The 22529-nt window shown below is 60.3% G+C and overlaps 1 protein-coding gene across 6 annotated transcripts in view; it reads right to left on the reverse strand.

The window, feature by feature from the left end:
• Nucleotides 1-22529, reverse strand: part of Ntng2 (netrin G2) — a 52298-nt gene that overhangs the window by 19030 nt on the left and 10739 nt on the right. For all 6 annotated transcript variants that reach the window (XM_063244291.1, XM_063244289.1, XM_063244292.1 and 3 more), the window contains exon 3: nt 9173-9816. In XM_063244291.1, the coding sequence (XP_063100361.1) occupies nt 9173-9816 (644 nt within the window). The remainder of the gene's footprint in view (nt 1-9172; nt 9817-22529) is intronic.

The following is a 22529-nucleotide window of genomic DNA, read 5'->3' on the forward strand; positions in this document are numbered from 1 at the left end:
TTTACACGCAGCAGGTGAGTCTTGGCAGGAGGAAGGGCTGTGAGCAGTGACCGAACCGTGGCCCACAGTCTCCAGGGCTGGGGCTGCCACACAGGGCCCCTAGAAGGGCAAACACCACCCCCCCAGCTGGCCCTACCCTCAGGCTGTTGTGCCTTGGTTTCTCCTCCTGGTCCTGCAGGACCCTGGGAGGGAAGGAGACAAAATAAACAAGCAGGCACTGGAAATGGCTTGGCAGGCACTCGCACACCGACAGGCACAGGGCGTTACTAGCCGAGTCCCACATAAACCCACAAGGCCCTGCTCCTCACTTTATGGGGGACATGAGATCCCTGTAGACCCAGGCCCGCCATGGCCTAGGTTTCGGGGGACGAGAGTCCCAACCCACTTCTGAGGCCCTTGTGACCCAGCAGTGTCTAGGCACAGGCAGAGGACGGCGCGGCCTCGCCAGCGAGACACGGGTGTGTGTGTGTGTGTATGTGTGTGTGAGAAAGAGAACCCCTCCGCTCCCCACCACTGCAACACTGCACAGCTTTAACTCCCGGGGAGGCAGCATGGACACGCACATACTCGCACACAAGTGTACACACACACATGCTCACATGCACACACATACATACACACATGCACACACATGAACAGCAGGGTGCTGGGTGATTCCCGGGTGACCTGGAGACAGTTGCTCCTCTGGGTGCCGGGTCCCTTCAGCTGGAAAAGGAAGGGCTCAATCCTGCCTTAGATTTTCAGCTGTGTGCTCTGGTTTTTCCAAGGGCCTGACATGAGGTGCGGCACACAGCAGGCCTTTGGTGTCTACAGAGGAAAGCGGGGAGGGGAGGGAGGGGAAGGAGGGGGGACAGGCAGAAAGGCGGGGAGCAGCAAGCAGTGAGCCCTGGTCAGTAGCTTCTGACTGGCACCTGGCTGGGCGGGAAGCGTGTTCTGTGGTGCCCCTGCCACCGGGGCTGTGTGACACGTCACACATGTCACACGTTTGACACAATACACCCCCACCAACACCAGTTTTTCTGTTGTTGCCATTTTCCTGGGCCAACCAGTGACATAGGGAGGGTGGGATGGCAGCGTGGGGCTCGTGGGGCAGAGACCAGCCTTCTCTGGAAGTCCCCGGGACAGCACCCCTGCCGCCAACACCCAGCCCAGCTGACCCCCTAAGGGGCTCAAGGGGCCTGTTCTTTGGCCCCTGGGGTCCCCACAAGGAGGGATATATCTGCTGGCCTCTTGAACCTGCTCTCCCACCAAGCCCTCTACTTTTCTGGTGGCCGGATTTAGCAAATAAAAATGCAGGGTAGCTGGGCGTGGGTGTGTACCCCCCGTGATCCCAGCCCTCAGGAGGCTGAGACAAGAGGATCGCTGCAAGTTCAAGGCCAGCTGGGGCTACACATCCAGACCCTGTTTCAATAACAAAGCAAATGAACAAAAGCAGGGTGCTGGCTGGGCACGGTGCTTATAGTCACAGCTCCTCGGGAGGGTGAAGCCTTGATCAGCAGAGGAACCAGCTGAGCTTGGGGTCAGGCCAGCTGGGGTCCACAGGGCACGAGTCCGCTCAAAAACACACAAAAAATACAGGCTGCCTGGTTATGTTGGAATTCTAGATGAACAGTGAGCCACTGTGTTAGTTAGTGTGAGTCTCTCCCAGGAAATGTCGGGGTCCACCCGAAGCCCCCTGAGCAGGCATCCGCCCTTCAGCTGCCAGCCCTGCTGCAGAGGGGCAGGGAGAGGCCTCCCTGTCACTGCTGGCACAGGGGCACCGCTTGCCTGCTGGAAGTTGGCCCTGCCACCTGCCTGCCACGCAGGGCCACAGCTGCCCGAGCCGCTGAGCTGCTCCTTTTCTGGAGTTGGCTCATGCCTAACGAGCCCCAGGAGGTGACAGCCTCTCCAAGAAGGGCCCCAGACAGCCCGAGGCCTCGTTTGCTTGGTGGCAGGCCTGGCAGGGGTCTGACAGCCGCATGGAGGACGGCAGGGACGCCAGCCCGGGCCAGGCGGGAGCGTGCCCTGCCCTGCAGGGAGGGGCAGTGGCACCTGGGAGCTGGCGGCAGGGGCACCATCTGGCCCCGGACCTGGCGCCGGTGTGCGGCGAGAGTCGTGAGTCGGGCCCTCCCCTCCCCCGGCGGGAGAGCAGCTGGCTCTGGAGCGGCTCCCAGACTGCGGGGCGGGCAGAATGTGGGTCAACTCCGGTCCCAGAGTGATGTCATCCACTCCAGGGGACAGGCGGGCGTGGGGAGCCAGGGGCCCCAGGGTGGGCTCCCCTCCAGAGTGGGGCATGCACTCGGACCTTGGGGTGACCGATCATGGCCGCCTGCCCTCTCCTCTCACCCAGTCCCTGGGGTCTGTGTGGGGCAGGGAGCAGGAGCCCTGGAAGGAGAAGCAGGAGGAGATGTCCTGCCCCTGGCCGCTGCCACCACAAATCTGCTCTTTTGTTTGGCAAAATCCTCTCCCAGGTGGCTTTGGGTTATGAGAAGCAAAACCCACACCTGCGCTGGCCCTGCCAAAGGCCAGTTAAGCATCACTGAGCGGGCGCAGGGGAGTCAGGCATCCACAGCCAGGAGAACATGAGCCTGAGGGCCTCGAGGTCACAAGAGAGGTGGACCTGTCCAGCCAGCTTCTCATCAAGGTCAGCAAGAGCTTGGGTAAGGGTCACCTGGAATCTTCCCTCCCCCAGACAAGCCCTGACCGCAGCCCCAGGCTGAGTCGGCTTTGTGACCTGAGTCCTTGGACCTTCTCTGGGGGGTGGATCGGGGACCCCGCCTAGGCAGGGGGCAGGTGGTGCAGAGATTGGCAGACGTTAGAGCAAGAAGCGGTCAGGAGAGACCCACAGTGGCCCACTGGGCCCTGTGGTGACAAGAGACCGGAAGGACACAGCTATCTGGGGACCCTGCTGGGGGGAAGGACTTCCTGCTGGCTAGTGGGGTAGGCCTGGCGGGTCCAGCGGGACAAGGCCCCTGAGGCCATCCAGTCACAAGGCAGCCTGGGAAGCGGCAGGGGACAGAGCTGCAGGCCCCAGGTCTTGGTGACCTCGCCGCCCAGCAGCTCGCAGGGTGACGTGGACAAATGCAGGCCCAGTCCTCCCGGAACACGGCCCGGCCGGCAATTGAGTTCATTGTGTAAATCAAATCTGGGCTTCTGCGCGCATAAGTGCTTTCTCATATATCTCCTCTCCCGCCTGCTGACAAACCCTGTTACCGGCCACGAGCCAGACGCGGCCTGCAGCTCGAAGGGGCGCCGGCCCGGGGAGCTGGGCCTCCAATGTGTGGCTTAGGGGTGACCCAGGTGGGACCGGGCCCTGGGAGGCCGCCTCTGGCCGGCCATGAACGCAAGCTTGTCTGCTTCCCTGTGGGGCGTCCCCGCACCCTGAGGGAAGGGCAGGCTAGCAGGGGCCCGCACTGGGCCTCAGGAAACGGTGAAAGGGAACTGGGGTGACAGCGGAGGGCTGGGGCACCTCATGGGGTCAGTGTCCCTCTGGTCTGTGTCTGGTCCCAGAGCCAGCCCTGCTTTCCAGGCCTTTGCACTGCAGTGTGATGGGTAAGGCTGTCGCGTGCCTGTGAGGGCGTCTGTCCACTCCGGCAGGACAGAGTGAGGAAGAACAAACGAATGAATGAGAGAACAGAGGACCATCCCGCAGAGCCGCTGGGTCTAGAGCTGGCCGCCCAGCCAGGGCCACCAGGGTGCACAGCCACTTGGGGTCCCGGCACCCGTGTGGTGGTGCTGCTGTGACCTCAGAGGCCAAGAAGGGGCAGAGGGGACACTGTGCAGGTCCCCAGCCTTCAGAGCCCTGAGAGGAGCTCTGTGAGCTGAGCCCCGGGCAGAGGGGCCCAGGGAGGCCCAGGACGACCCAGAGGCAGCCAGGGGACACAGGTTCAGAGCGGTCGAACCTCACGACTCAGCCCAGGCTGCAGGGAGGACAAGTGTGTGGTCACTGCAAGTGGGGTACAGGATGGCAACTTCACCCCAAGATCCACAGAAAGGTGGTGCATGGCCAATCCCAGCACATAGGAGGCTGAGGCAGGAGGATCGTTGACAGCTCCAGGCCAGCCTGGGCTGCAAAGTAAGTTCAAGCCAGCCTGAACTGCATAGTGAGACCCTGTCTAAAAAAAAAAGAAAAAGAAAAAAAGAAAAAAGAAAAACATCCTTGGGAAGGCACACGGGGAAGGGAAGGGACAGGTCAGGAAAGCTCTTGTAGGAAGGGCGGGGGGTCGGGGGGCACCCTCTCCCCAGTGACATCCTGAGGTTGCAGGCTCTCCTGGAGACTGGGGCCTGATGGGGGGTGGGGGGGGGAGTCCATCTCAAGCCAGAGGGGGTTGGGGGAGCCAGGAGCCCAGAGCAGGGCGCCCCCACCCCTAAAGTGGAAAGAAGCCTCCAGGAATCCAGAACTGAGTGCGCAGCTCAGAATGGGGCCCTGTCCCCACCCCGCCGGCCACCAGGGGCTCAGAAGGAGCTGCAGGCTCCTGCTCAGGTTGCGGAGCCGAGGGCCCCTAGTGGACTCTGGGAAAAGCTGGGAGATGACCAATTGGTGGCCACCACAGCCAGCCGGGTCACAGGGAGTCCGCAGGGCGCCTGAGGCCAGAACCCAGGCCTGCTCCAGCCCCCTCTCTGTCCCGTCTCTGATTGGCTCTGCTCGGCCACACGCCCCGCCCCGCTCTGTCCTGGTTGGTCGCCTGCGGTTGTCTGGGTTGTGTATTCGCTCGCTCTCCCCACGAGCCTGTCCACCTACGAAGTCCCTGACGCACAGACCCCGCTGTGCCCGTCAGGGTGGCACTGAGCCCCAGAGGGATGTGGAAGTCAGGGGTGGGGGTGACGTCCTGACCACGTGTGTGACAGGAGCAGGGTCATGGCAGAAGTGATTCAGACATGAGTTGCCGCGAGGTCAGCGGCGAGGGGCGCCCTTACAGAAGGGGGTCCGGGGGCATGGAGTGCATCCCCCGCACAGACAGGATGGGCAGGAGAAGGCGAGGCCCCCAGTGGTTGCTCCCCACGGGCTCAGAGCGGCTGGTGATACCTGGCTTTAGACTTGTCCCCCACTTCCCGGGCCTTGGGAGTCCCAAGTCCCTTCCTGCAGGCATCTGCCTCTTGATATCAGGGAAGGGCCACCCTTATGCGCTGCTCTCTGGGCTGTTTTTGAGACAAGGTCTCGCTCTGCAGTCCAGGCTGGCCTTGAGCTCACTTTGTGGCCCAGGCTGGCCTCCAACTTGCAGCAATCCTCCTGCCTCAGCCTCCGGAGGGCTGGGATGACAGCAGTGCCCAGCCACGCCCAGCTCACGCATCATTCTTCCATGGGAGCAGTGGTTGGGGAGCCCTGAAACTGCTTTTCCAGGACTTCCCAGATGTTTGGGGACCAAGGGGCTCTTTTGAGAACCAAATGGAAACTGGGGTGCTCTTCCCTTGAGACCATGCACAGGAACCCTTGGCACCACTTCCGGGAGCCCGTAGGCCCCTCCCCTCCCCCCACCTTTGCTGTTTTTGCTCGTGAGGACGGCGCTGACCACAGGCCAGGGGCTCCACAGGAAAGGGCCGGCTAAGCCCAGACCTGGGCCCCCGTTAGGGAAGTGGATGGAGCTAGGACTCTTGCCCAGGGTCACCAGACCCAGGATTCCCTCACCTGACAGTCCACGTGGGCCATCCACTTTAAAAACAGCAAAATCCACAACACATAAAATTTACCACCCTGCCATGTCAAAGAACACTATCGGAGCCACTGTGTATCAGAAACGTCGTGCAAACTCCTTCCTATCCTTTTGCACATTCTTCCATCCCCCCACATGAAGCTCTGTCTCCAACAAACGTTAACCCCGCCACCCCCACCCCAGGCCCCACTTTCTGTTGGTCTGTCTGTCTGTCTGTCTGACTGTGACAGCTCTAAGGACTTCATATAAATGCAATGCTATGGTTGTCTTTTTTGCAATCAACTTCTTTCACTACCCATAATGCCTCAGGCTTTTTCCATGCCAATGCATGTGCCATGGCCTTCCTTTTTCAGGAGTGAGTAATATTCCACCATGTGAATACCTACATTTCATTTATCCGTCTATCCAGCAGGGGATATCCCACCTTTTGGCTGCTGGGAACATGGTCGAGTTACTATCTGTTTGAGTCCCTGACTTCAATTACTTTGGCTATAGCCACAGAATAATCGACAGAATTGGTCCTATGACAATCTGAACTTCTCCAGGAACCACAGTGCTGTTCCCCAAAGTGGTTGCCCCTCTTTACATCTCCAGCAGCACTGCACACCCCTCTCCCAGCTCGCTTATTTGCCTTTCTGATGGGAGCCGCCCCTCTATTGTTTCCCCTCCTAGATTCAGTTCCAGTCTGTACAGTGGGTGGATCCTCGCAGGGCAGGACTCTGGGTACCGCCCACTCAGGGAGCCCCGGCTCCTTCTGCATAGGGAGCTGTGCCCTCTGAGCTTGAGGTCCCCAGGGCTGGCCGGGAGCACCCCAAGGCTCCCTTCTGACCCACCCTCCTGCAGGGCAGCTGTGGAGAGGACGGGGCGAGGGGAAGGTGCCCCCTGTACCGCCCCCCCCGCCCCTAACGCTCCGCTGGCCTCTGCTGTTTCTATTCTTGTCCAACCCTCTCTGTCTCTGGTTACCTACGATCAATAGGGACCGGATGTCCACAGAGGACGTGCAGAGGCACGGGGGGCGGAGGGAGGCGGAGGTGGGCAGGTGGCCAGGGCTGGGGACCTGGAAGCCTGGGCCCAGGACGGCTCAGCCTAGAGGCTTGCTGAGCCCAGAGGATCTTTCCAGCCCCTCCCCAGTTGGGGGTGTGGCTGGAGTGCCTGGCCCAGAGCACACACCTGGTACTGGGCACCTAGGGTTCCTTCTGTTCACCCACAGTTGCCATGGTTACCTCCCTGGAGTGCACGGGGCAACTCTGCCTCAGCTCCCAGACACCACCCTGGCCAGCACGGAGGCTTCCAGCAGTGGGGCGCTCGTTCCTGGTTGCCCATCTCCAGCTGGCAAGGGTCCAGCTGGGCAAGGTCCTGGGAGCCTTCAACAGCTTTTTCCAGGCAGGGGAATATTCTTCAGGGCAAGGGCTGGGGTGGGAGGGGGCGCTGCCCTGCTGTCTCCTCCTCTCCTCTCCTTTCCCCTCTCTTCCTGGTCCCAGCGCCTCGGCACCACCATGGCCTGCCAAATGTGTGCCGTGCAGCTCTGGAGTGCCCTCTAAGCACTGGGCTGGGCCCTGCAAACCCATCATCCCATTACCTCCTCACAAGAAGCCGGCAAAGTCAGTACTGTTGCTCCATTTTTCAGATGAGCAAACCGAGCTCAGCAGGTGGCCCAGCAGCCACCCAGCTGCTCTTCCTGGGAGCTCCATGTGCCCTGCTTCTCGGAAGAGACCCGCTGACAGCTGGCTGGACTCTCTGTGCCTACCAGGGTGGCCTTTCATGGTAGGCTGGGGAGTCCTGTCGTAAAAGATGCCTGGTGGGCCATGCCGCACTGCTCTTGACCTTGTGCTGCTGGGGGCTCTGCCTCCTCCCTCTTCAAGTCCTGGTGTCTCCCCAGATCCTCCAGACTCTGCCCCAAGCTCCCCACAGCAGAAGAAAATAGCCCCACCCCCTCCTCACTTCCAGGAATGGGCTGGGGACAGGGAGCGTGGCCGGAAGTGCTGGTGGCTAGGTTCCTCCCTGCCACCATCCTGACCTCCTGCAGCTCTGTCTCCCACCTTGTCCCCAAGAGTCCCAGGCCCTTCCCTCTCCTTCGGGGCTCCCCCAACCCAATGTCATTTTGCTGGGCCTTCAGCTGTCCCCGTTCCAGCCGGGACCCCACATGAGGTCCAGACACCAGAGCCCCACAAGAGCTGCTCAGGAAGTATAAGACGAAAGCCAGGTTCCCCTGCGGCAGCCCAAGGCAGTGAGAATGCAGGCCGTGACCCTGGGGAGGTCTGGGGGACCCCTCAGCCCTTGGCTTCCAGGACTGCTCAGATTCCGGCTGACTCAGAACGTCCCCATCTCCGGATCCCTGCCCCAGGGCGTGGAGGCTCAGATATCACAGGCACCCAAGCCGCTGGGCCCAGCGTGCACCCGCTTTCCTCCCCTGCCGGCCTGGAACCTGACCCTGCTTCCCGAACGACTCGCCCCGCCTTTGTCCACCCGAATCGCAGCCGCTGGCATCTGAGTGGAATGAGACACAAACACCGCAGAAAGCTACAGCCCCGCCTGCGGCCAGCCATGAGCGAGCGGGTTCCAGCGTCCCCGCGCCCCAGGGCTTCTCCTGAGCCAGGCATGATTCTTTCCAAAGCCTAAGCCTACACACGAGCTCAAAATTACACACACGGGCAGGTTAGAGAGTTCACAGAACTAGGATCATGAACTGGGTGTGGTGACGCATGCCTGTAATCCCGACATTGGGAAGGCTGAGGCAGGAGGATCTTTGGGAGCTCCAGACCAGCCAGGGCTATAAGGTGACCTCAAAGCCAGCTTGAACTGCCTAGGGAGACCTTGTCTCAAACAGACAACAAACAATCACTGTCCCTCCCAGTCCATGCCAGCTCTCCCGTGCCACCATTTTGACCAGTACGGATTTCACTCAACAGGTGCTGTGGCACTCGCCCTATGCCAGGCACCAGGCTGAGCACCTCGCTAACTGACACCTTCAACCCGCACCAGACAGGCGCTGGCCCCGCCCTGCCCCGGCCTTACCAGGATGCTCACATCACACCCCACCCGCCCCCACAGCCCAGCTCTCTGCACAGCCCGGCATCACATGTGGTCACTTCAAGGTCACACCAGGTGACCTTCCTGTCAGGCGACATCTCTGAACCAGGTCATGTCCCAGGAACAAGGTGAAGTCCCAGATGCTAAGCGATGCCCAGGTGCCAGGTGGCATCCCGAGAACCAGGGAAATCCCGGGTAACAGATATGTCCTGGGAACTAGGTGATTCCCAAGCAATCAGGTGACATCCCAGGCACCAGGCGAAATCTGGGTATCGGACAACATGCCGGTACCAAGCGACACCCTAGACATCAGCCAGCATCCTTGGGAACCAGGTGACATCTGGGGTACCAAATAATATCCCAGATACCAGGTGACACCCCACGCATCAGCCGGCACTCCTGGGACCCAGGTGACATCTAGGCTACCAAGTAACATCCCAGGCACCAAGTGATACCCCAGGTATCAGCCGGCACCCCCGGGACCCCATGACAGCCGGCCGCTGCGCCCTCACCTGCCGATGACCTCGATGTTGGAGATGGCGTAGAAGTACTTGTACAGGTTCTCGCGCTGCACATAGGTGCCGCCCAGCGCGGGCCGCAGCAGCCGCACCCGCAGGTCGGTGAACGTGAAGAAGTCCTTGAGGCCCTTGGCGCTCTCCAGCCGCGCGTACAGGTTGCCCATGTTGCGCAGCTCGGGGCCCGCGAAGATGGCGAAGCGGTCCCGCACCTCAAAGCGCACCTGCTTCTCCTTCTTGGAGCCAGCCCAGCGCGAGTACTCCTCGGTGCACAGCACGCGGTGCGCGCCCGACGGGGACATGTCTCGGGCGCGGCGCGCGGCCATGCCGAAGGCCTCCATGCAGTCCTCGGCGTAGAACTGGTAGGGCTGCCACGTGTGCCCGTTGTCCAGTGACTTCTCCAGGACCATGACGGTGGGCCGGCCGTACTCGAAGGTCATCACCACGTCGTCGGTCAGCTCCACGCTCTTGTTCCAGGACAGGGTGATGTTGGCCTCCAGCGGGCTGGGGTAGCGGCTCCAGGTCACGCTCTGCCAGTAGGTGGCCAGGCCCTCGTCCTCGCGGTCAAACATGAGCCGGGGCGGGTGTGCCAGGTCGGGGTTGGAGGCGTCACACTCATTGCTGCACAGGTAGGGGTTCTCCTGCGGGCGGAGGGAGGGAAGGGTGGGCGCCCAGCCGGCTGGCACCCCCACCCGGGGTCCGCGCCGACGCCCCGATGCCCAGCAAAGCTAATGGGGAGCCTGAGGGGCCGCCGGCCATTTCTGCACAGGCCCCTCAACCAGCAGCAGTGCTAAACTTCTCCAGGTGATAAAGTCTTTAATTAAAGGGAAAAACACCACAGAACAGTGTACTAACCGCCCAGCCCCAGCCTGCTCCCGGCTTTGATGAATATTTCAGGTGCCTGGCTTGTTCAGAGACAAAATGTCTTGGATCTGAGTTAAAAACCTTTTACCTACCAATGAGCTGGGCGGCCCCCTCCCGGGAGTGGACGCAGGGCCCAGCTGCCACCCTGCTGCCCCTGCAGGCTGCGCTGCAGTCCGCCTCTGGCCTTGACTTTGATCCTCGGGAGAGGAGGACAGGTGCCCAGACGGCTCAGGACCCCTCAGTGGGCAGGACTGGCCCTGGGCTCCTGGTGGCCGGACCCACAAAGCCCTCCTTGACTGAAATAGCTCTGTCCTGGGTGCCCTGCCAGGCCTTCATCTGCCCCACCTGGCCCGATCCTGTTGATCCCTGGGGTTGGCAGACCTTGGAATGCAAGGGACACAGCCTCCCGTCCAGCCCCTCCATGAGCAGGCAGGGAAACCGAGGCCCAGGGTGGCCAGGACTGGCCCAGGCTTCCCGGGGAGTGGGCAAAGCTTCTGCACGTGAATCTGGTCCTCCTCTTCCTGTGCGTCCATCTCTGTCTCCCCCTCCTCCACCCTCAGTCCACTAAATTACAGGTATTGTCAGCACCACGTTGACGGCCTGTTATAATGTGCTTTATACACCATGAGCCCTGCTCTGCCTCCAAGAAGGATAAACAGAGTCGCTTGCTCGCAGGAAAGCGGATGCACCTGAGACCCTGATGCTGAGCGAAATCCCTCAGACTCACGGGCTTCAGTATTGAGCAGGTTCTCCCATACGAGAAACCCAGAGTATAAATAAATTAAAGCACAAAATAAAAAATAGATACTAGGAAACAGGAGATCGATCTTCTAAAAATGGGAAAAGCGCCAGGAGCTGGAGGGAAGGGGTGGAGGTGGGGAGGGACGAAAAGGAGAATGGACAGTATCCGTCCTGCACCCCAGCACCCTGCCACCCTGCCACCCCGGCACACGCACCGCACCACGAATACAAAGCGATTATCCCGGTGCCCTCTGCCCTCTGGCAGGGAGCTACCCAGCCCTGTCCCCACCCCCTCTCCTGTCCCTTCCGCACTATCCCAGCCTGCCCAGCCTCCTGGTGGTCCTTGGGGTGTGGGGATATAGGGTCCCCTCAAGCCTGTCTGTCTGGGGGACCCAGATACAGTAGGCTCTGCCAGGCGAGGCCTTGGATGGTGAGCACCTCACCTGCAGGATCCGATGCTCACTGTCCCCGGGAAGCAGCTGGTCAGAAACTCAGGAGTCAGCCGAGGATTTACGGCCCGTGCCCCCACTGCTGTCTGTCCTCTCCTCCTGCTCCCCTGTCCTCTCCTCTTCAAGGCTAGAGCTGGGGATGAAGCCCACTTCGCCCTAATCCCGCCTCCCCTGGCACTGACAGCCAGGGACAATGTGTGAGGGAGGGGCCCCTGGGGATCAGATCAGCCACCAGCACAGCCAGTGCCAAAATCCAGAGCCCATACAGGGCTGGAAGGTCAGGGGAGTGTAGACAGCAGGGCCCTTCCAGATGGGTGCCAAGCCCGCCTGCAACATTCTCAAAAGTGGCAACCACTGCTCCAGCCATTTCATGAGCCGTCCAAACATATCCTGGTTAGAAGCCTTGGAATCTTCTCCAGAAAAATGCAGAAATCCACTTTCCAAAGCCCCACAGCCCTGGTGGGACCCCTGTCTGAGGTGGGGTCTGCAAGCCCTGAGTTGCATCTCAGCTCTCCCTGGGTGGGTGAGACTTCTCTGAGCTACTGTCTCCTCCCTCAGTGTCGTGTGAGAGGGAGGGGACGGAATACCTAGAAAACAACTTGTGTGTGTGTGTGTGTGTGTGTGTGTGTGTGTGTGAGACTAGGGCTGAACCCAGGGCTGTCACATTTAGCTTCATCTCCAGCTTTTTTAATTATGTATTTTGCGACAGGGTCTTGCCAAGTTCCTAAGTTGCCCTGGCTGGGCTTGAACTTGTATCCTCCTGCCTCAGCCTCCCGGAGTGCTGGGATGACAGGCGTGTGCCCAGGAGGGAGGGTGACATAGTGTGGCAGGAAGAGCACGATCAAGGTGCCCTTCCCTGAGCGTCATCCCTGTGCCAGGGCTGGGCTGGGCATCCTGTATCCGACCCTGGCCACCTCTGAGCAGCAGGTGTTCTTGTTATATCTCTCTTACAGATGGGGAGCTGAGTGTGCACTGCCCCACGCTCCTCCCCTGGACCCCATGGGACCCTGCCTTGGGGTCTTAGGAATTGCGCCCTTCACCTACGGCTTCCCTGGCCCTGCAGATGCTCAAAGCCAAGCCCCGGAGAGATGCCTGGACCAATGGCCCCAGAGAACGGGGCGGGGACAGTGTCCGACCTGGACTCAGGCAGGTGATGCCCTAGGGGACCTTGGATGCACTTCCTCTCCTGTGACATCCTAGGCCGCGAGCGAGAGGCTGGGCTGTGAACCCGGCAGACCTAAGAGCCCAGGCAAGGGTGCAGGACCTGCACCCCCGGAGGCAGCAAGGCCGCCCGCCTGTACCAGCTCCTTGAGTTTGGGACCCTCAACTTCCTTAAGCGTGGTGGGTTCCAGACACGCTGTCCCAAAACATGCTCAGCTAAAGGAACTTGAGAAACGCACAGAAGCAGGCAGGTCCCTCTCTGCTAGCCCCCCTAGGACAGGTCATGGACCCACTTTGCAGAAGGAAAAGAACCTGCTCAGCTCTGAGGACGCGAGGACCGCAGGCCCTGGGCACCGGCCTTGCCAAGTGACCCCTGCACTGCCCTTGCTCCCTCCCCCCTCCCTCCCTGCACGTTTCCTCCTTCCTTCCTGCCTCCCTCCTCCCCTTCCCTCCCGTTTCCTCCTTCCTTCCTGCCTCCCTCCTTCCCTTCCCTCCCGTCCCGTCCCGGGAATGGAACCCAGGCCCTTCACACTGAGCTCCACCCTTGCCTCCCCCAGCTCTTCCCTGAGGCAGAGTCTCCTTAACTCGCTGAGTTGCCCAGGCTGGGTGGAAAGTTGCCACCCTCCTGCCTCAGCCTCTCAGAGTGCGGGGACTACAGGTGTACACCCATGCCCTGCTTGGAGTTATTTTTAGTCCAGTCATTTATCTGCATGAACACATGCTGGTCCACCAAACTGCGTAAAAACACAGATTCACCGCCGTCGCTCTTCACAAAGCCTCTCGTGCATCAGCAAGCCTGGTGCTAAGTTCACAGTCAGGAAGAGATGTTTTGTCTCGGTTTCTCAGTCGGAGGGTAAACTCTGTCCGCCTCGCAGCTCAGCCCCTGCACTCTTCAGGGACATGGAACACACTGTGGACTACATGGGGGTCCGTGGGCGAGCAACCCTGGTCCTAGGTACTGTGTGCTCAGTGCTGAGTACGGGCTGCTTAGGGCCCGGGCTGCCAGGGAAGGTGCCAGCCACGGCAGTCAGACCCAACGCTCACGGCATCCCGGGATTTGCAATCGTGGTGGTGCACGCCTGTCGTCCCAGCACACTCGGAGGCTGAGGCAGGAGGATGGCAAATTTCAGTCCAGTCTGGACCACGCAGCGGTGAATGCTGCGATGCTACTACAAATAAATTTTAAAAAAGGGCCGGGGAGGAAGCTCAGTGCAAGGGCCTGGGGCTCAGTCCCCAATCCTGCACATGAAAGGAGTCCTTGTGTGCACTTATCACAAGCCAGGAAAGGCTGACAGCTTCCCAAGGTCACCCCACCTTCGGGTGATAATTAGCACCCCAGGAGCAGGAATAGAATCAAGAAGCCAAACCACACGTGGGCTGGGAGACAAGAAGAGCAACTTCACCCCCACCCCGCCTCACCCCCGCCCCACCCCACCCCACCTCACCTCACCCCCGCCCCACCCCACCCCAATAAGCAATGGGCTGACAGGGGGAAGTCAGGCTGAGATGAGAGCAACTGACAACAAACAAACAAACCCAAAACCTAGTGCTTGTGCTATTTGACCGACTTTGCAGGCCTGAAGCTGGTGGTCTGAGCATCTATTTGGAGGCTAAGAATATGCATTATAGCAACTGGGGGGATTCCCTTCTGTCTTGTTTCTGAAATCCAATGCTTTGCTCCGTTTTACTGCATTGTTTTAGTCCCGTATCTGGTGACCTGAGCAGGTAGTCTGAAGATAACCCTAAGCACCGTAAGAGCCACGGTTAAACCCTCTCCCCTGGTTTGAAGCCCTGTATCACAGCTGTTGTCTGTTGTTTTTTTGATTTGTTTGCTTCTTGATTTTTTTTCTTTTCTCTCTCTCTTTTCTTTTTTTTTTTTTTTTTTTTTTTTTTTTTTTTTTTTTGTTCTTTTGAGACAGGGTCTCTCTGTGTAGTTCAGGCTGGCCTTGAGCTCACTTTGTAGCCCAGGCTGGTCTCGAACTTGCAGCGATCCTCCTGCCTCAGCCTCCTGAGTGCTGGGATGACAGGTGTGTGCCACCACACCTGGTTTCTTTTTTTTTTTCTTTGAAATTAGAAGAAAAAAGAAGAAGAAGCACCCCAGTTTGGAGACAAGTGGGGAGAGTCCTATACCCTGAGGGAGTACACTGCTGTCCCCAGCCCCTGCTACTCTCCACAGACACCAACTTGGCTGGGGAGGCAAATGCTGTCTGCCACGCTGTCAACCTCCCTGGCAGGCCGGAGGCAGCTGCGCGTCACAGGTGGGAGGAGAGGCGTGGGGGTGGGGTGCCTGTGAGGAGCACGGGGACACCCCTGGCCTTGTTCTCACAGAGTTTGGGGGCTGGGGGAGCCACAGAGGGCAGGAGGCAGCTGGGCGGCAGAGCCCTCACACACCCCGGTTTGGCTCCTGGGACTCCGGACAGCACGCAAATCAGTGTCCAGCACTCCGACCTGTTACGTCATACCATCAGGACTCCAGGGGCTGCCTGTAACACCACGAGTGACACCTGCTGGGGCCTTGGCCTATCTGTGCCTCAGTTTCCCTCTTCATGAAATGCCAGGCAGGAGAGGGCCGAGGCTCTGACCACGGAACCCTAAGATCTTCAGCTGTGCCCCTTCCTCCCATCCTCCCGGCCACGGAGGAGGAAGGACAGAGAGACGCACCCTCCTCTCTGCCGGGGCGGGCAGGCACCCAGGGAATTCTCTCTAACAGATTATTTCCTATTTATTGGTAAGAAAAGTTGCAGCGAGGATAAATTATTAACACGGCGGAAACGGATTCTGTTCAGCACTGAGGCGGTTCCAGGGGCGCGCGGGCCTCAGTCCCTCCCCTGCTCCCTGTCCCTCTCTTTCTGTCGCCCTCTCTCCTGTGGTTTCATCGATCCTTGTCCCTCCTGAACTCCCAGCCTCTCGCTTCTCCCCCTTGGAGCCGCAGCTTTGGGTCACAGCAAGGTAACCTCCTCAGTGAATCAGCGGAAAGCAACCCGCACCACGCTGTCCAGGGAACAGTTTCCCCCACCCCAGTCACTTCCAGAGACTGTCCTGCCTCAGCTTGGTTCGGCAGGCATCCCTGGCCACCTCCATTCTGCTCCAGAGCCCCGAGGGACAGAGGGGACACTGAGGGCCCCCATCTCAACCCCACCCCTTTTTCCAGAACCATGACCTTTCAGAGGGCTGCACCAGTCAGCCATGCTGTGGGCACACATGACATCTGGGGGACATTTCCAAACCGAGTGAGGACCCAGAGAGTCCTATGAGGGTGGGGGTGGCACAGAAAGCACACAGTGTCCCCGGCCACATCTTTGCAGCTGGTCAGAGCCCAGGCTGCTGTCTAGGGTCTTCCCAGCACGCCTTCCCCCTACTCTGAGAAGCCTCTGGCGGGTAACAGGGGTGGCCTTGCGATCGAGATGCCCAGGACACGGTCGGAGGGCCAGGGCACACTGCCGGACTCTATGTGGGCCCTGCTGCTGGCCAGGAGCAAGCCACAGCGGAGCCAGAGCGGGTGGGTGGGGGTCCTGCTGGGGCCCTGGGGAGATGAGGGTTAATCTCTCCAGGAACTTAAATGTGTATTCTTAAAAAAAAAATCTGCTTTGCCCTGGGCATATGTGGCTTCTTCCCACAGCCAGATTTCCAGGAATCCTGGGATGGGAAACTCTCTCCCAGCTGAAGCGTGCCTGGCAGCCATCCCTGGTGGCCCCACAGGCAGCACAAGACTCGCTGATACACCACCCCACCACCCAGACTTGCGTGGGCTTTGTCTCCAGAGGGGATGGCGCCCCTTCATTTGCATACCCCCAGAGATGGGCAGCTCATTACCACAAAAGGCAGAGAGCCCAAAATGCTCCATTCTTGGAGTCTGGGGCTCTGCTCTGGCGCGTGCCCTGCAGGCTCTGTGTTCCAGGCCCCTTTCTTTCTCTGTTTTGGTCTTGTTTCTCTGGTGCTGCTGTCAATGTTTTTTAATTCTTTAGAGAGAGGGAGGCAGGGTGAGCCTGAGCCCTCCCTTTGCTCCAGGAGTTCAGGACCCTGAGACACGCCCCTGCACCCCCTCCTGCCTGCACAACCCATTCCCAGGGGTCAGGGTCTGGGTCAGGGTTAGGGCTGCCAGCCCAGCACGGGGCAGCTCATACCTCCCTGCCCACCCCTGCTCCTGCTGGTTCACGGCTGCGCTCTGGGTCACCCCAAACACCTCCACGCGTTTATTTACTGCCTTTCTAAGGAGTAAATAAGAGGGCTGGCTGCGAGAGAGGAGTGGGGGAGGCAGAGGAAGTGGGGCTGGGGGCGGCGCGCACAGCAGCTGCCAGGAGTGCATTATCGATTCCGGACTCAGAAACTGCTTAGCGGGAGGAACCGAGTCCTGCTCTCTAAAAGCCTGGGCAGCGAGCGTGGAAGCGGAGCCCGGCGCAGGCTGCCTGCCCGAGTAGGGCCATTCTGTGGGCATGAATATTTCAGCAGGAGCAGAAAAGTGCTCAGCCCAGCGCTGGGGCAGGGGTGAGGGGGACCTGCACGGCTCCCGGCTCCCGGGGCCCCAGCCCTGGCCCACCACCTGTGTGAGGGGCTGGGGGGGGGCACAGCACAGGCCTGGGGCAGAGCCCGGCAGAGGCTGGGGGTGAGGACACGTGGGGACCCAGGCCAAGGAGCAGGGTGCAGAGGGGCGAGGCCCAGCTCAGCCTGGCAGGGCATCCCCAGGCTCCCCACCGGGCCACCACCGCCCGCCAGCCTCCCGTCCCCAGCCAGCCCAGCCTGTGCCCAAGGCCCAGGCCCAGCCCAAGCATCCTGGGCTGCTCTGGGAGCCTCAGGGTCCTTCCCCTTCCAGCTGGGCGCAAGCCTGGTCCTATCCAGCTGTTGGCCTTCTCTCAGGATGACCCTTCTTTCAGGAGGACCCCTCCTGTCTCTCTCTCTCTGTTTCTCTCTCTCTCTCTCTCTCTCTCTCTCTCTCTCTCTCTCTCTCTCTCGTCTATTGGAGACAAATCTACATAGTGCAGGCTGGCCTTGAATCCACAGAGAGCCTTCTGCCTCAGCCTCCCGAGTGCTAGGACGACAGGCGTGCACCACCACGCCCAGCTAGGACCCCTCCTCCCTCAGACAGCCCATCCCCAGAGAAGACGTCCCCGGCCACTGTGCCCACTGCCTGGCGCGCACTGGACCCGTGCTCCCCAGTGACTGCGTCAGTTAGAAGTCTGCCACTCCACCGTGTGCCTGGGATGGTGGGCGTGGAGCCTGCACAGGGTTTGCAGAGCAGCTCCCTTTGCCCAGCAGGGCCTACTGGGGCCTCTGTTCTCAGAGGTCTTAGGACAGGACACAGCACCGCTGCGTGGGGACAGCTCATGGGAGTGGCCGCAGCCCAGACCCTTGAGGGCTCTTTCCTGCTGCCGTCCCGTCTGAGGAGCTGGGGCAGCACTGCAGAGGAAGGAGGTCACTGCTGGGGGTGGTCCGTGTCTGGGCATAGCTAGGCACACCTGGATGTGGGTCTTTGCTAATTTGCTGTCACTTAGTCCTCACAGAGTCACTCAGAGAAGCAGCCGGAGGGTCACGGGGAAGGGGCAGGGTGGCTCAATGGAAGTGTGACCCCAGAGGACAAGCAAACTGACCAGCAAAGTGGGCAGCCAGCATACTGCCCGTACTGCCCGGCCGGCCAGTAACTAGCCAGAGGCCTCGAGGTGACTCGGGAGTTACGGAAGCCAGCACAGCTGGTTCCTAAGAGGTCACCTGCATCGTGACCTCTGTCCTGCCAGACACCCCCTCCAGGTGACAGAGCAGGGGCCCCAGAGTGTCACACTCCTGGCCACATTTCTGGGTGACCCGTGCGGGAGCACCAGGGAGGTCATCATGATGTGGTCCCCATGAGTGGCACAGAAGATGCCCTGGTCCCAAGGGATGTTAGGGGGCCTTAAGGAGGTGGGGCTCAGTGGACAGGCAGATGGGCTTGAATGGCACCTGAGGGAGGGGACAGAGCAGAAGGCAGGCCCAGGGCAGGGGGATAGGGCTGCAGGTGGCAGTGGGTACACAGCGGGGCCCACCTCAATGGCCCTCGTCTCCGGGAGCCAGCTGGGCAGGGACCCTCCTAGGACAGCAAGCTTTGGGAGACCCAGGCAGGCCAGACTGGGGATCCTCTCCCTGCTGTCTTTGAATCACAAAACCCAGCAGGACCCAAGGCTCCACAGGGTCCAAGGCCATCTGGGGAGGCTTCATCGGATGCTTCTTGAATCCCCGGGGGCTGTAATGCATCCTGCTGTGGGGCGCCCCAAGATGCGCTGTTGGTGGGCTGGAGTGTGGCTGGGGTGGAGGTGACAGGTTCCCAGGGATCCCTCATTGAGCCTGGGCCCCACCTTCTCTGGTCTCTGGGTCACACTGGGTCAAGATACCCCTCAGAGGGGTTAGGGGGTTAGGATGGTTTTCTATCTGAGGTGACCAGTGGAGCAAGGGCACTCTGGCTCCCCATATCCCCCCTGCTCCCCAGCTCTCCCTGGGCTGGGGAACTTTGGGGAGTCCCAGGAAGTGGTCAGGCTGGAGCCCTCAGACACTGCCCCCACTGATCGGGCTGCCCTGTATTTTTAGGCTCCCTGTGTAGACCACCTCCCCACCGCTCCTCCCCAGAAAGACAGAGAGCCCTCCAGGCACAGCTGGCTTCCTTCCCCAGGCAGTGTGCACGCTGCCAAACAGACGAGAAATAAGTGAATTATCAAACAAATGGATTAGCGGGCTCTGTCACGTCTCAAAGGGCAGGAGTGGGGGATGTCACCTTCCTCCCTCCCTGGCCGCACAGGGAGGGCACGCTCCTCGGCACCCACAGCCGTGCACACACACACACGCACACGCACGCACACGCATGCACACAAATGATGCCCTCTGAGCTACTGGAGCCGTTCGCATGAGCTGTGCAGCTGGGTAGCAGCCTGGATGCTGGGTCCAGGCAGCCCAGTTAGGACGCTGAGGTCCCCCACCTGGAATTGTGGGATCCAGGGCAAGTGGCTCCACCTCTCTGAATCTGAGAGTCCTCGAATGCAGAATGAGTATTGCTGTAAACTCTTAAGTCCTCTGTAAGGATCAAAGAAGCTGCTTTGGGTTAAGCGCTTGGTCTACGTTAGGCTCTTAATAAGTGTGAGTTGCTACTGCTCGGAGGGTTGGGGGAGAGCGGAGGAGGCATCCAGAAAACCCTGCAGAGGACCAGTCAGAAACAAGAAGCCAAACCCCGCTGGGCGGGCAGAGTGTGCCTGGCATCCAGCAGTCGGGAGGCTGAGGCAGGAGGATCACTACAAATCCAAGGCCAGCCTGTACCGGGAGACCTCGTCTCACAAAACCAAGAAGTAGAAGAAAAAGAAGGAAGAGGAAGAGGAAGAACAAGAGAGAGGAAAGAAAACAGCATTTCCCTGAAGCTTAGATTCCCCTGAGCAGGGCGGGACTGTCTCGGGCTGGACAGCCTGGCGCTGAGACCCTGGGAGACCCAGGCTTGTCTGGGAAGTTCCCTAGCAAGCTGCGCATGTGTGTGTGTGCATGTCTGCACACATGGGCATGGTGCGTGGAAGAGCACCGTGAAACCTGAAAACCTGGGCGCCCTGCACTGGGGCTTTGCTGCTGGGGTACAAGTTGGTCTCCTGCTCTGTCTTCCTCGGGCCTTTGGAGGCCTGGAAGGACCTGGCTTCTCCCTGGATTTCCCTCCCCTCTCACAGGCCAGAAATGCAGGGGATCCTGGGGGTCAACACGCTGACCCTTTCCCTGTAGGCAGGAAACCTGCGCCCTGGGGAGGAGCCTTGCTCGGGTCCCCAGTGCCACCCTAGAGCAGCTGTTGGCAAAGATTCTGGACGACCCCTCGACAAGGTGCCCTCTGCACAGCTTCTCCACCGCTGCCACCAGGGTGGCCACTCCCAACCCCCAGAGGGAGGGGACACGCCGAGGACCTTCAGTCCGCAGCACCCCCCGCCCCTGCCCACAGGCCTCCCCGCCTCCACCAGGTACAGGGGCCCTTTGGTGGCCGAGGAGCCCAGCTGTCCCCGTTCATCTTCTCCATTTCCCCAGCCAGAGCTCGGAGTCAAGTGGACAAGTCACCTTGGCGGTGGTGGGAGGAAGGTGCGGAGGGGCTGGGAGGCGCCAAGGCCCCCACGGACTGAGGCAAACTGCTGGGGACAGGTGCCAGGTCAGGAGGCAGGGGCGTCAGAGACCCCAGATCTAGCCCGGGGGACCATAACGTGCAGGATTTAGGGTCCATAACCGGGGCAGGCCTGTGCCCCTCTCTGAGCCTCCCACACTACGGGGTCAGCTGCCCAGCCTTGCCGGGAGAAACACAGCCACGCATGCCCATGCTGACTTCGCAGAAGTCAGGGACACTTGGCCACCACCCTCGCCTGGCTCACGCCCAGCCGTGTCAGCTGTCACAGGACACCTGGAGCCACCACCGCAGGAAATGCCACGGCGGACAGGTGGGCTGGGCGGAAGGGACTCGTGGTCCCCTTGGGCCTCTGAGAGCTGCAGCTGAGTGACTCTGGGGACAGAGCCGGCAGGCACAGGGCAGCTCTGACACCTTGGTGACTATGGGTGATCTCCAGACTCGCACCCCTGTGCCCCAGCGAAGCCCATGTGGGAGGGCGAGCCCAGGCTCGAGTGGACAGGTGGATGACGCAGGCGAACGCATTCCTATCCTCACCCCAGTCCCTAAGTCGGGGAGCCCACGGCCTGCGCTGGGGCCTCCAGGTCCTCTGCTCCCTTCCTGGGATCGGAAGGAAGTCCCTGCCCCCTCCCTGGCCTCAGTTTCCCAGATGGGAAGTGAAAGAGCCTAGGACCCCTAGTGGATTTATACTGTGCTCCCAGGTCCCAGGACTTCCGGGGGTCAGAGGGACCCAGAGGCCAGGTTCCACTTGCAAACGTCCCTGCCTGAGCAGTCTGACCTGTTTCCATGCGCTTACAGACACTGGGGTCCTCCGGCTTTTCCTGGGGTTCCTCTGGACACTAAGTTGCACTATTAGTCTCAACAAAGGCTGTCACGGCATTTACTTAATACCCACGATGTGTAACCCTGCCTGCGTGGCAAAGGTCAGACACGGAATCTGGAGCCGGGCTGAGTGGGAGGGGAAGGAGCCGCAGCCCGAGAGATATTTGGGGATCAGAAAGAAACCGCAGGCTCTCCACAGGTCACCCTCCCCCGAGGGCCAGCACCAGCGTCCCAGCTGCAGGACGGAGGAGGAAAGAGGCGCGGAGAGGTGGTGGCCTCGAGGGGCTGGGTGTCCCCCTCCTCGGGCCTCGGCTGGGCAGAGTTGCTAAGCAGCTGGGATCCAAGCTGGGGCCTCCATGCTATCACTTGGTCCTGGGCTGGTCTCTCTGTCTATAAAATGGGCACGTAGGGTACCAGCAGGCTCCTGGGCACAAGATCCCTGCGAGACTCTCACGAAGTAATGCGGACAAGGCTCGGTCCTGCAAGGGGCCGGACTTGAGGGCCCAGAAAAGACGCAGCTCTGGCCAATGGCGATGCTGGGGAGATTCAGTGGGGGAAATGGTGACACAGGATGCTGGGAACAGCGGGTGCCACCGAGGGAAGGAGTCCCTACCTCACTCCATGCACAGAAAGCAGCGCCACGTGGGTCGGAGGGCTGAATTATGGACATCCTAGAAGGAAAGGTCGGGGTAAGCATGCAGGACCGTGGACCTAGCAAAGGTTTCTCAGCCAGGACGCTCAGGGCACCAGCAACCAGAGGAAGAGTAACAAGCTGTCAAGCAAAAGGTCCAAGGGCAGCCCCAGGGGAAGGAAATGGTTTCAAAGCATGTCCCATAGGGTCTGGTGTCCAGAATACAGAACCAACGTGTTCACCTCAGCCCCAGAGAGACAACCTGATGGAATCCAGAGCAAAGACCCGGCTGTGCGTCCAAGAGCATGCAGATAGCCAATCAACACACAAGCAGAGACTCAACAGACAAAATGCAAAGCGAAGACCATAATGAGACACTACTTCACACCCACTGGGCTGGTCACGCTGTGATTCTATTTATTCAAAAAGTCCAGAATAAGTAAGTCCACACAGACGGGAAGGAGACTGGGGGTTGCTGGGGTAGGGTTGTTGAATGACTGCTTAACAGCACATGGTTTCCGAGGGGCGGGGGGGGGAGGGGACAGAAATGTCTAGGAACTGGACGTGGGTGGTGGCCCTGTCACTATG

This window comes from Cavia porcellus, unplaced genomic scaffold (genome assembly GCF_034190915.1).
Source record: "Cavia porcellus strain 051 isolate PalLab524CR breed Dunkin Hartley unplaced genomic scaffold, mCavPor4.1 scaffold_49, whole genome shotgun sequence".
Lineage (NCBI taxonomy): Eukaryota > Metazoa > Chordata > Mammalia > Rodentia > Caviidae > Cavia > Cavia porcellus.